Genomic DNA, 13,930 nt, shown 5'->3' on the forward strand with positions numbered 1-13,930 from the left:
GCCAAGTCATTTGGATCAGCTTTCAGTTCACATTTACCATCAGGGCCTAATGCATCTGGAGGGGAGGTGATTCCTGAGAAAAATGACCGTACCGATAAGTGATGTAGCGAAAAACAAGGTCCCATTTATCTCTGAGCATCTCCACATGTCTCTGTCTGTCTTTTAACCCTTTAGTCTGTCACTCTGATCATTTCCACCTGCCTGGCAGGAACAAAGAAGCAGAGACCAGTAATCATCAGTCTTACACACCACTCTTTTCCAATCTTCAGACTCAAATTATAAAAACTCTCCATGTTATGTTTCACATTGATTAAATGACTGTTATGTTAAAAGAAAAATAGAAATATCTTTTAAAAAAGGGTGAAAAGAGTCTCAGTATCACACTAAGGTAATTATCCGAGTCCATATTGTACAACTGCTAAAAACATTTTCTATTATTATTGTGAATGATACTTTATTGTGTAAACTGATGAATGATTATAAGAATGCATCCACTCAATATTATTTGTAGTTATGAAGGCTGCTTCAGCTACCTTGGCAGTTTAATGAGTTTAAACCTTTTTTTGATTTACCAATGTCACTGCTGAGAACTGTGGTACATCAGAGCAGAGTGCACTGCTACTAAATGAAAAAAATCACAATCATTTCTTTGTAACCAATAACATTATATAATAAATGATTTTGACTTTGTACAATGTTAAGATTTCGATCTTTGAGCTATTCATCCAACCAATAGGTGACTTGACTTGCCTATTTTCCTGTTCATGTATTTCTTGTAGCCTTTTTTTCCTCGGGTTTTCTCAGAACATGACATTAACTCTCCCAATCCCCATGTCCCGTCAGTGCTTATGTAATCCCATTTGCTGGTGCTCTGATTAGAACCATTCTGGCTCCTTTTGACTGACTCCCATTGTTTTTAGCCATTTCTAGCTAGCAAGTATAACATTGTGAGCAACTGGCAAAAGAGGGGCCAACATTAAAGGGGTTCAACGCCTGCAGTGTTTTTACTCCCAAAACAAGTTTAATCTCTTGAGGCATGGACTTCACTAGCACTGTTACCACCTTAAAATATATTCAGACCCTTTTCAGACCCTTCAAGAGACATTTTTTCTTTTTTTTAATGACTAGTGACAAATCTAATTACTTTTTTGTTACTGGAGACTTTGGTAACAACACATGAAAGCTCCAAGGTAATTGGCCAGAGGAAACAGTGAGTGCCACCAGGATCCCCTCCCACTTTCCAATCACTGTAGTCACAGTCGTCCTGCAGTCATCGTAGAGAAGATATCCGTATAATTTCATGTTCACAATGCAAATGAATCATGCATGTACAAAGCTACTGCTCATCCCGTCCTCAGTTGTAAAGTATGATGCAAATAGATTTGTTTTTCCATTGACATTGTTGCACTAAAATAAATCCCTGCTTTTGGATCCAACAGTCTTAGTCACCTATTATTTAAAATTATTAAATCAATTTGTAAAGCCCATTTTTTTGCTCTATAGATATTTAGAATGTTTGTCTCTCTCTAACCCAACCCTAACCCTGCAGCTTTGGAGATTCTGACTCAGCTGGCTAGCCATTATAATTTGGCCTTTCCTAAGCTCATTAAAACTTTTATCCTTAAAAAGTGCAGATCATCAACTTTTATCCTTGATGATCTGCCCTTTTTCTAACACAAAATTTGGGCAAAATGTTAACTTCATACATGATATATCCCATTAACATCTGCCAAAGAAGAAGTGTCATTTGCTGCAAGACCATTGCCTAATAGCAGTTCAGTATTAGCAGATTAACTTATTTGCAGATTTTTCTGTGGAACACAACTCCAAATTATTTGAGCCTATTTGCAGATTTTTTCACAGAGCATATCTAAAATATTATTTTAGTTAAATATGAAATATTAATTTCAATTAAATATTACTGATTTTCCTTACCGCTAATTGGTTGTACCCTCAAGAGCAAATATAAAGAAGACTGTGGATATCAGCTTTTGTGGTAGCACCAATATGTTTTATGCTGTGTGTATTTATGTACGTTAAAGTGTAATTGGTGTGTGAACAATTAAAACAAGCAAGTTTCAGAGGGGATCGTTAAGTGTAACTAACCCAAATGAACTATTTTACAAATAAATTGCCTAAATTGGGGTTTTGTCTTTGTGTTTCTGTGCAAATTTTTACATTTTCATTTAAATTTGTTTAATGCTGCAATAGCAACCTCCGGATGCAGTAGCCATCATTAGGTTGATGGCTATTGCAGTTGAATATCTGTAAACACTGGGTGCCTTTAAATCTCAACTTAAAACCCACCTGTTTAGAGTTGCTTATGGCTAAATTAGGTTTAGAGTGCGGGTTTTGATGTCTTTGATGTTTTAATGTTTTTATCTTTACTTTTCATCTAGTTATTAAGTTATTTTTATTTCTCTTTAAATGACATCTTAACTAAAACTCTGATGTATGAGAATCCTTGTTAAATGGCATTTTAACTAAAACTCTGAGGTTTGAGAGGTTTAAGTGAAGTCCTCCAAGGTGTGCGGGTTTTAATGTTTTTATCTTTAACCTTTTTTTTATTTTTTTTTATTCTGTCTTTCTGTTTATTCACTGTCACATGCTGTTTTTATTTCAATTATGTAAAGCACTTCGAAATGCCTTGCTGCTGAAATGTGCTATTCAAATAAAATTTGATTGATTGATTGATTGATTGATATTGATTACAACTGTACAGCTTCGTTAGTGACCATGTCATATAGGTAAAAAAAATAAATAAATCATCTCACTCAGAGACCTGCTCCCTTGGCGAGTTGGAATTGCAAGTGGAGCAAGCACTGAGTGATAGCGTTTCTCAGCTTTGCACATATGTATGATTTATGTGCAATGTGGACACGGAGTGGAATGAGACTCCTCAGCTCTGTACCAGGGGTCCACTGTACATGTTTCCATATGCCTGCATGTGCATTTAGAACCCCTGCTCTTTTCCCCAGTATGTGCTACCACTTTTGATTGTTTTAGGCACTCTGTGACAAATAGTACAAGGACTAATAATCAAAAGTGCTCAAGGCAAAAGATTTTTCTTTGAACTCAAAGTTTAAAAAAAAAGGATACATAAACATGTTTTTCTTTAAAATTGCTCTGAAAATATGACAGCCTATTAAGGTTTTAAGCAGACTTTAAAAATTCCCTCAGGATGTCCTGGACCTTTACACTTAATATCAAAGACCGCTACATAGCCAGAAAAAAAAAAAAAAATCACAGCTTCAGATTTGATTCCATGATGCCAATGTATAAAAACTCAAACCCACATACACTGTTGTGAACACATTCACACGATAACACCTCATCTTTCACCCCTCCCTGTCACGCCTCCAACCAAATTAGATTGTGATTGCTCTTTCCGAGGTCACTTTTAATTAAACTGAGATGAGAACATGACACATGGGATTAAACCACATCCTACCACTACAAATTATGAATTCATAACTAATGCTGCAGCCTATTGCTTTCAACCATGACCTCCATATCATTTATGTATAAGAGCAAAGGAACTTCTCTAATTGTCTTCTTCAGCGATAAGGAGCTTGATGGGATATGGGGCTTAGGGGTACATGCTGGATGCAGATTTGTAGTATTTGAATGGAAGTAGTTGGAACATATGTGAGAAGGTAAATTAAATCAAACTAATGTACAGTAAATGGGATATATATTCTCGTTTAATTTGAGTTGTTTTACAATGGACCCTGAAGTAGCAGGAGAGAGAAAGAGACATTTATTATATTAATACTCTTCTGGCAGATCCAGGGCATCACAGTAAAAGCTCCAGCGGCTTCCTATTTTCTTAGATAATGTAATTAGTAGCATGATGAGGAGCTAACATTAAAACCTTTATAACTGATCTTTACTAGGGTATAAAGAGTGCAGTTAAGTCAATAAAACATGACAATGATAATGCAATCTGATAAGAATTGGTTAAAAAAAAATCCTTGCTGTTCTAATTACATTCCTGTAGTCTCATCCCTTAAAACACTGTAAAGTGAATATGTTTTAAATGAAAACTTCTGCTTACGTCATTAACACACAGATAAAGGTTTCAGTTGATAGTATGTTGATAGTCCACTCATTTAGTGAAACATAAACGCAGAACAGGCAAAAGAACCGTCCTTCCTTACCTCAGTGATGAAAGCCTTGGCAGTCGCTGGGCTCATGAACAACACTGCCCTCCGTAGCGTATCTCTGTATCGATGCAGCTCCTCTACACGCATTGTTCTGAAAAGACCTGTGATCATCATGTTGACATTAGATTCCACCTTTTGAAGGGACACGTCCATTCCTTGCTGAGAGGTACGGTCCAGAAAATCCTCAATACCACGGATGTCTGAAGAGAAAGAGAAACGTGCATAAGCACAAGTCACCATAACTTTGGTTTTGCCATAACATTAATGTTCTTTACATGGTATTTGCAAACAGACACACATGGGGATCAAAATTAAATATATTAGAATAAATAAACTGATCACTGATACAAATATGAAAGCTATCACTAATAATTTGATGTCATTTTCTCTGTTGAGGAAAATGTGTTGTCTCCCTGCATGAGTAAATTCAGCAAATATTCTAATTCATAAGCTCTCATTCGCTCAGTGCATACATCTAAATCAAATGTCATTCATCATGCTAATCTGATCAGTAGCTTATTTTGTCCACATAAGTTTATTCATCAGAACTAAATATATTTCCGTCTTCTATCTTGAATGCAGAAAGGGTACCAGACAAAATTTTCCCCAACAGTTTATTGAAAATGTTAAAATATTAATCAGACATATGAGTTTTTTCGTAGTAGTTTTTCTATAGTCAACTTTCGGCAGGGCCACATTTGTCGAGTGCGCCATTAGGTGAAGTGGGGATAACTGTAGGTCTTTAGGATTTCCAATAACTTGGGGTGCTGTGGTGGTGCAGGGGCAAAGCACAACCCACATATTTAGGCCTTAGTCCTCGCAGGCTCAATTCCCGGCCTGGTGACATTTGCCTCATGTTTTACCCCTCTCTCATTGCCCTCTTTCCTGAATAACTACTTTCAAATAAAGGCCACTAGAGCCAACAAAACCTTAAAAAAAAAAACATTTCCAATATCTTTATCCATGACATGTGCCTGTTTGTTTAGTCTTAAGTCTTTAGTTAGTATTAAGCTTTTTGCGAAGCACTGCATGTGCCAGAAACTACAAAGCCTTGCTGAGTCACCTCACAAACATCTGAAAGCAATTTTATTTTAGCAGTGACTGGAAAGGCATTAACTCTCCTGTTAGTAGTATCAAACCTTGAAAAGAGGATAAGGTGTACGAGGAAATGGAGACACTGTGCTCTAGCCAGGAAGAGGGGGGTGAGCGTCAATGAAAGGTTTGTCCCAGCAAACATTTCATCCTGCAACTATTTCTGAACATTTATGACATTGCCCGATAGTTGTCATATGTCATATTTAATCAGGAGTGTGCTGAATCTGTTGTCACTGAGCCATACAGGATGATAACATATTTCATGGAATGACTGCAGATAAATATTTGTCCTACAATAACATAAATTTGAAGTGACATCAGCTTAAAAGGTTAACCTGGTTAAAAAAAATTAAAATGAAAATTGGACCCAATGTTGATGACTATAATCATTCCATGAAGGATTAAATTAGTCTTAAGCATCAACTCCAGCTAAAAAAATAATATATTCTAATTGTTGGTGTGAAGCACAAGATCAAAACTTTACTGACTTCTGGATATGTGTAGGTGGTATTTTACTTATCACAAATCGTCTTACACTACTGGAGCTTTATTCCTTTTTTCTGTAATGTCTCTACTTGCACATATTACCTGTAAATATCATGGCACCGCCATTCCAGAGTGAATCACAATGTGCCAGTTACCTACAAATACTTTCTGCATGTTGTTGTCAAGTCTGGATTCTCAGATTCTGCGACAAAATGCAGTGGTTAAAATATCAGTCTATTACTGTGTCATGCCTCTTGTCCTTCATTAGATTTTTATTGTAAAATCTGGTTCACAGACAAATGTCATTAAGAATTATCAAAATGTGCCAAACGAGCTTATTGTTCTTTCACTAGTGGAGATAGTCCAAATTGCACAGTTTTAACTTCCTGAGCTTGGCACTTTGTAGACCATCGGTCTGTCATTGCAAAAGTTACAGCTGGAAACACAGGAGACAATTCTGGGCATCAGAAGAACCATAAAGATGTCCATAATAGTTGACTCGAGACTTTGAGGTTGTCAAAAAATGTACGGCCAGACCTTAGTGGAAACTCCTAGCACATACACAATCTGATTAATGATTGGGAATAAGTTGAAAGTTCTGACTCAGATTATTCAAATACTCCTTCTCTCCATCCTCACATGGCAGCAGGCTGCCTGTCATTTACAAGGACACTGATTTTTGTCCAGCTTTAACAAGATATGCGTGATTGCATACAGGAAATTTACAGTTGATAAATATTACAAAAGTTCAAATCAGATGTTTACTTTGTGGCACTTGGTTACCAGGAAACGTGCTCATCTCTTAGCAACAGATTACCAACAAATATATATATATATATATATATATATATTTTTGTCACTGGTGTTGAATATATTATAAAACTGACATTCAACACAAAGATAAAAATCTTACTTATACTTCATGGCAGTTTGTTAGGAAAAAAAGGCTCATCTATAAACATAAGCTCTTTTGAAATACTGCATATCTGCTTAGACACAAGAAATTTACAGTTGACTAAATTTTGTCAAAAATCAGATGTTTACTTCTAGGCACTTGGTTACCAGGAAACCCACTCATCTCTTAGCAACAGGTTAACAACAAATGTTATTGTTCAAAAAACATAAGACTTCTTCAGCTCTTTTGAAATACTACTTCTCGTACACAACTACTTAAGAATTGTGCAGTTGGTGAATTCTGTAGAAAAGTCTTTTGGGTTTTTTTTTGTCATTGGTGTTGAATATAAAACTGACATTCGACACAAAAGTAAAAATCTGATTCATACTTCGCGGCAATTTGTTTCGTGAAAAAAAAGATAATCTCTTAACACCAAATTAATTACTGTTTATAAAACAAGCTTTTTTGAAATACTGCTTATCTGCTTAGACACAACGAATCTACAGCTGGTAATTTTTGCAAAAATAAAAATCAGATGTTTACTTCTTGGCACTTGGTTACCAGAAAACACGCTCATCTCTTAGCAACATATTAACAACAAATGTTATTGTTCAAAAAACATAAGATTTCTTCTGCTCTTTTGAAATACTGCTCATCTTACACTGCAGCCTGAAGTGATCAAATTTCAATTTTTTGACAATACTGATTTTTTTGCCGGGGCCGTTCACACTGCCAGTAAATGCGACCTGTATGAGTTCTGCAGCGTGAATGGGCAAACTACCTGAAAGTGTCCCGCATGCGCACTAGAGGGCGCAATAGCGTCAGCGTTCTCTGTGTTCTGCCAACTGCCATAAAAAGAAGAAGTGCTCAGTGTTTGCGGAAGTAAAAATGGAGGCTAACGGTGGAGCATAGCTTTCATATTTGAAGTTGTTGTCCAGCCGGGGCAGCATATTAACAACTTAATCCTGATTATAGTCCGTCATGGTTGTTGTTTTTCTTCCCTCTTGCGCATATCAGGTCACAGAATAGTGAGATTTGTTGAGAATCAGGGACATTCAGTTCGGATAAATGCGACCTGGACGTTAGGTCACATTTGAATCGAATACGTATCGGATATGGGTCACATTCGAAAAAGAATCCGACCTGTGCTGTTCACACTGCCATGAAAAGATCGGATACAGGTCGCATTACGTCAAAAAATTGGAATTGGATCACTTCAGGCTGCAGTGTGAACGCACCCTTATACAACTTAAGATTTGTACAGCTGGTGAATTCTGCAGAAAAGTGAAAATGTTTTCTCTTATTTGTCATTGGTGTTGTATATATTTTAAAACAGACATTCAGCATGAAAGTAAAAATCTGATTTGTATTTCTTGCCAGTTCATTACCAGAAAAAAAACCACGCTCATCTCTCAAAACCTAATTAATTATTGTTTACAAAACATTAGCTCTTTTGAGATACTCTTTATCTGCTTAGACACAAGAAATGTACAGTTGGTAAATTTTGCAAAAGTAAACATCAGATGTTTACTTCGTGTCAATTGGTTACCAGAAAACACGTTCATATCTTAGCAACAAATTAACAATAAATTTTGGTATTGTTCAAAATACATAAGATTTCTTCTGCTATTTTGAAATATTGCTTGTCTTATACTACTTATCAAGAGCTGTGCAGTTGGTGAGTTTTGCAGAGAAGTGAAAACGTTTTTTTTTTTTTTGTTATTGGTGGTGAATAAAACAGACTTTCAACGCAAAGGTAAAAATCTGACGTACTCCGTGGCAGTTCGTTAGAAGAAAAAAATGCTCATCTTTTAACACCAAATTAATAACATAATATTGTTTATGAAGCAGAAATACTGCTAATCTTACATCAGTTCTTAAAGAATGCTTTTTAAATAAATATTTTAATAAAGTTTACCACTATAGAGCAAAAGCTACAAAAAGTTCTGCATTAAGTTTAGACTTCTGAAAATCTCAAATACTTTTAGACTGCAGTACTTGTTAGATTTCCATTGTGTTGTAAAATTAAACAGCTTTGTTGCATAATATTAAACTGTCTTATTTGTTCTTGGGTTCTCTAAGTAACTCTTCCATAATTTCTAGAGTGCCCACTTTCACAAATTCTGAGGTCCTCACGGTCTGCCTTTCTTGTATTGCTCCCCGAGTTAGATTTAGCATGCAGCAGTGGTTTTCTCAGCAGCAGCTGTTGCAGATGAAAAGAATTGCTGACACTGCAGTATAGAACTACATGGAATTTATAATCATAACTTTTTCTGTAATGCTACAAGTTGGAAAAGCTGAACAGAAGCTAACTTACTTTGTCTAAGAATATAAATTGATATCAGCGTTCTGATAAATTGATATCAGCGTTTGTCTAAGAATATAATTTGCTAAGTCAAATTATTGTTTTGACTTAGTAAGTCAAAACAATAATTGAGGATACATACAAGGCAGCCAATGATTAGCTAATCAGGAAAACTGAGAAAGACTGGGACTAGTTTTAAATAATTAGATAAGGTGTTTGTTAATGTGAGCAATTGCAAAACATTGTCTGGCTTTTATGTTGCTTCCTCACTCATTGCAATGGCTTCTATCACAATGAGTGGCCTTTGAGCCCATGTAGTAAAATACTAGTTTCACTGGGAATAATTTTGTCTTAGCAGCTTCAGCCAGCATTGTAACATCTTTCACTTGTTATATAAGATTGTTACATTTCACTCCAGAACATATTCATTACTGGGACAAACAACCAATATGATGGATGGACATTTCCTGGGGCTTATACCCATTAAATATAGTTATAACATATGTACATTGCACTTCATGTATCTGGTACTTGTACTCAGGGATGAACCTGATTTGTATAGGTCCACACTTGCCTTCTTAATATCTTTCTAATACCTTATTAAAAGATTTGTCTTATTTGCCCATATCATGTTCAGGTGTGCTCTTAATAAATCCACACATGTCCCCCCACTCAGCTGTATTGCTAATTAATCTAGCAGAAGTTTAAAAAGACAGGCTCTCTCAAACAGTTTAAAGCCATGACAGTCTTAGAGTCTGATCTTCAAAACGTTTGCACGTACAAAACCTGCTGCAAACTTGTTAGGATGTGCAATCCTGCAAACACGATTGCATCAGCAAAATAAGGAGAACAGTGAGCACAATACATCATATTATTTTCATAAATATGCAAAACATTTGCTCATCATCAGAAAGTAAAAAAAATTGGGAAGAACATATGCAAATGTGATTATTTACCACTCCCAATACAATTGATTAAACCTGAACCACACTGTGAGTGCTGTTTTTGCAACTTTATATAGCATCTCTGAAATGCGGGTGCAAACTGGCAAGCAAGAATCAAGCTTAAAGGTATATAATGAATCCCACCCATGACCTGTTAAGAGGTGAAACAATATGGCTAATTGTGTTAAAATTGACTCTATACCAAGATTCCACTCTACTACAACCTTTGGATGCATCGTTCTAACACACCAGAACAAAATGCATGAGTAACCTACTAAACATTTCATCAAGGTTGGCCTGGTAACGACCCATACTTTTGATTCACATGAGCTGGACTGAAAATGTATCAAAAAGTTGCAAGCCATTGGCTCTGTAGTACTGGACTCCTGGCATACACCATTTGATCACAGTAGTGACTTTTTTTTTCTAATCTCTATGCCGCGGCAGACTGCAGCACTTGGATTAAAAATGTGTCACAGTCTTTATATTCTGCATATTCAATACATAGTTAACTAAACTATTCCTATGTGTAAGAGCTTTAAAAACTTGTCCTGCAGAAATACACTCATTTTTATTTGGCAAATTAGCTGGAAATATGTCACAATAGTATCGCTGCACTTTATGTTCTATTGGGACTCTGGTAAAATAATTGACTAAGATGGAAAAGGATCTTGATTCAAGCACCAACCACTATAATTACTCCTATTAGAAATTATTTTTGTATGATCACAAAACCAGGACGCAAGTGTTAATGTTTTACAGTGACTCATCTGCTCTTAATGAGCTACATTGCAAGTCAAGGTAATCCTAATTAAAGCACTTTGGTTGAGACCACTGCTAATGATGCTGGCAACAGTGAGAGAGATGCCACTCTCTCTCTGTTGAAAGAGAGAGGGAGAGAGAGTGCAACCGAGCTAAACTTCAGTATGTAAAGCATCAAGTTAATGATCTATTTGATATGGAAAATGGATGACACTGTCGTCACTGCCAGTGTCACATATGAGCAATTAACCGGATTGATTAAAGTTGTTAAGGCCACAAGTGCTTTGGTGATAGAGTGATTCCATCAAGGCCAGAATTTTGAGGTTCTGTATGATATCAGCAGGAGAGACACATGCAAATACTGTGCTTAAAGCAAAATCCTCCACACACTAATCCATAGAGGTCATAGATGCTGCAAAACATAAATAACACCTTGAGTTTAGTCTGCTAAATAGGGACCAGAGGACACAGTTTTGAATGTAAGTATAAAAAAATAGACATGCAAAAATATAAAATCTTTTCCAATCGCCCAAAGGTCAATTTGCAAAATTGGCGTTCCACATGCAGATATTCTATTCTTGGAGCTTGAACATTTTGTATGGTGGTCCTCCTTTTCAAAGGACAAGGCTTGAGCATGTATTAGTCCACTGAGCGTATCATTGACTTTGAGACATTTTCCATCAAGGTACTTCAGGACAAGTCAGTGAAAAAAAAAGAAAAGATTGGTAAAATTGCCACCATTCTTGCCCACCCAGGGAATAATCTATTTAAGAAATATTTCTCTGAGAAACTGAATAGGACCATTAACACAATCACTACACATCAACTGGAAAGATTGTTACCCCTGTTCACCTTACTTAACCTACCTAAGTCTACCAAAAAACAACAACATAAAAAAAGAAAACATATCTGCAAATTAGGTTCAGTCTTTGCAACCTCTTATTCTTATTTCCCCAGTTCTCATTAACTTTTCTGACTTGCAAATTTTACCACCCAATAAATTAATAAAATCAAGAAAATTATAAAAACAATAGGTATTTTATATTTTCATACTGCCAGACTGCATAAGTTTATCACATTCACATTATGTTTTCTTGTTTATTTTGTCACTTTTGAAAAAGATTCATTCATCCGTCTGTCCTGAACCCCAAGAGCTCCCTAACGTCTCTAGTGATTGATGCTTGCGCTCGGGCTGGGTGTGCTTGATTGTTCATTGTATCATCATAATGGGAGTTTTTTAGTGTCATGGAATCCTTGCTGCTAAATGTCAGTTTTGATGGAGGAGTATAAGTGTAACCTGCCGTCCTTGTTCTATCCATTTAATGCCAGAGACGGGCTCAGCATTTAATAATATGGTAAAAATAAATTATGCCCAGTGGTGCAATATTTATTAAATTTATTAAACATTTAACCTTTGTTTTCACAAAACTGCCTGTTAACTCAGACTAAACATTTAGTTTGTAATTACGAATGATTATATTGGGGTGAGAGAGAGAGATTTGCACATCTTGCTTTGTTGCAAGACATGCAAATCAAAGGACCTTGCAATTGTCTTAGCTGAAGCACAGCATCACTGTAAAACATTGATGGTAAAATGCATCACATTAAGAGAGGAAAAAGCCATGAATCCAAAAACAACATGAAATACACAAAAAGCTGAAGAAGAAATTCAGTTCCTTCAATGAAGAAGTGTTAAATTAAGCAATTCAAATAAAACAAATCCAGGGGAACATGCAATACAGCACCTTGGCTTTTATATAGGAGCAAAGAAATAACTCATCTTCCAATCAGTTTTTCTGCTGTACTCCAACTAAAGGGTCTGTTTCTGCAGCTCAACAAATGGTCATCCTACAACTATATGCAAATACTGAAGTAACATTTCAACACGTCTCATGTTCTCATGTTTGAGAAATCCTTGAATCTCCTATGGCAGCCAAAAGGGTTTGCTCATCTAATGCAGCGCCTATTGCGCCAATGCTCCACCTTGAAGTTTCAGTCTCCAACCTAGCTTTCACCCACACACATGCACATACAAATGCATTTTAAATAACCAGACTAGTTGCAGCAGCAATTATCAAACATCTAGTAAAAGAGTGAGTAGGCCTGTCACAATAACAAATTTTGCTGGACGATAAATTGTCCAAGAACTTATTGCGATAAACAACAATATTGTAATATTGTAGCGGTAATAATATAGTAATAATGCAAGGATCAATAAAGTTTAAATTCTAATGAACATTTAAATACTGGAACTGCAAATATCCAAATAATAAAATAAATTATGAAGCCAATAACAAATAAAATGAATTAAGTCTTTGTAAACAAAATTATCTTTCAAAAAAGGAATAGTTGAGACCAAAGCACCAGACTGAAGACTTTTATCACTAAGTTTTTGGTAATAAAAAAAAAAAGATAAGCAAATGAAAACTATTGAGTTTCTTTTAATTTATCATGCGATTAATTGATTTAGTGTTTATTGTGATAGGCGTGAGTCTGCTGAACTTATACAATCTACTTCTCAGTCCAACGTAGTTAACAGTTGTAATGGCGAGCTGAATGGGAGTGTCAGAAAGAGTTGGAGGTTCTTAAAGAGACAGAGGTCTCTTCCAAGGCATCATCTACTGCTATAATGCAATGTCAAATTTCTTAAGTTATTTTTATATGTACAGGATGTCATAACAACTAGCATAGTTACTTGATTGTGCTATAAAATACCACTATGAGCCTGGAGAGTACATTGTGCTATTTTATAGCACAAATTAATAACAAAATCTCACTCATTTTGTGGCATTGTGCAAATATAGATAATATTGGTAATCCCAAAACACAAAATGTACGTACTGAATGAACTTTTTTCCACCGATTGAGCTTTCTTCTATTTTAATTTGCTTTATTTTTGTGATAGGTACACTATGTCACATTCAAGAATTTATCCATAGACATGTTTAGATAGCAAAACAAAACAACAGTTAGCATAGAAATGGGCACAATTATATTTTACGGTGGGGAGTTATGAAGATCAAAAGATAAATCTATCAATAAATTGAAAAACCTTTTAAGATATCTGCAACCTGTTCTGTTTTGGTGTTAACGCTGTTTGTTTTGTCTTTCCCTCAGCAGCTACCTGTGGTGATCGTTACCCCTGCCTCAGGCGTTTTGCTGTTCCATTGCTCACAGGCAGTGATTTTTAAAAATAAAGATTTATCCTCAGATGGAACGCTTGGCATTTCTAGCAAGCCCAGGTCAAAAGCATTAATTTCTCAGCTGAAATTCTGCA

The 13,930-nt window shown here is 35.7% G+C and overlaps 1 protein-coding gene across 4 annotated transcripts in view; it reads right to left on the minus strand.

Moving 5' to 3' along the window:
• The window catches only part of grid2 (glutamate receptor, ionotropic, delta 2), a 448,080-nt gene that overhangs the window by 202,885 nt on the left and 231,265 nt on the right, over positions 1 to 13,930 (minus strand). For all 4 annotated transcript variants that reach the window (XM_008418414.2, XM_008418415.2, XM_008418417.2 and 1 more), the window contains one exon: positions 4,161 to 4,366. In XM_008418414.2, coding sequence (XP_008416636.1) covers positions 4,161 to 4,366 — 206 coding nt within the window. The remainder of the gene's footprint in view (positions 1 to 4,160; positions 4,367 to 13,930) is intronic.

Source organism: Poecilia reticulata, linkage group LG9 (genome assembly GCF_000633615.1).
Source record: "Poecilia reticulata strain Guanapo linkage group LG9, Guppy_female_1.0+MT, whole genome shotgun sequence".
In the NCBI taxonomy this organism is placed as follows: domain Eukaryota; kingdom Metazoa; phylum Chordata; class Actinopteri; order Cyprinodontiformes; family Poeciliidae; genus Poecilia; species Poecilia reticulata.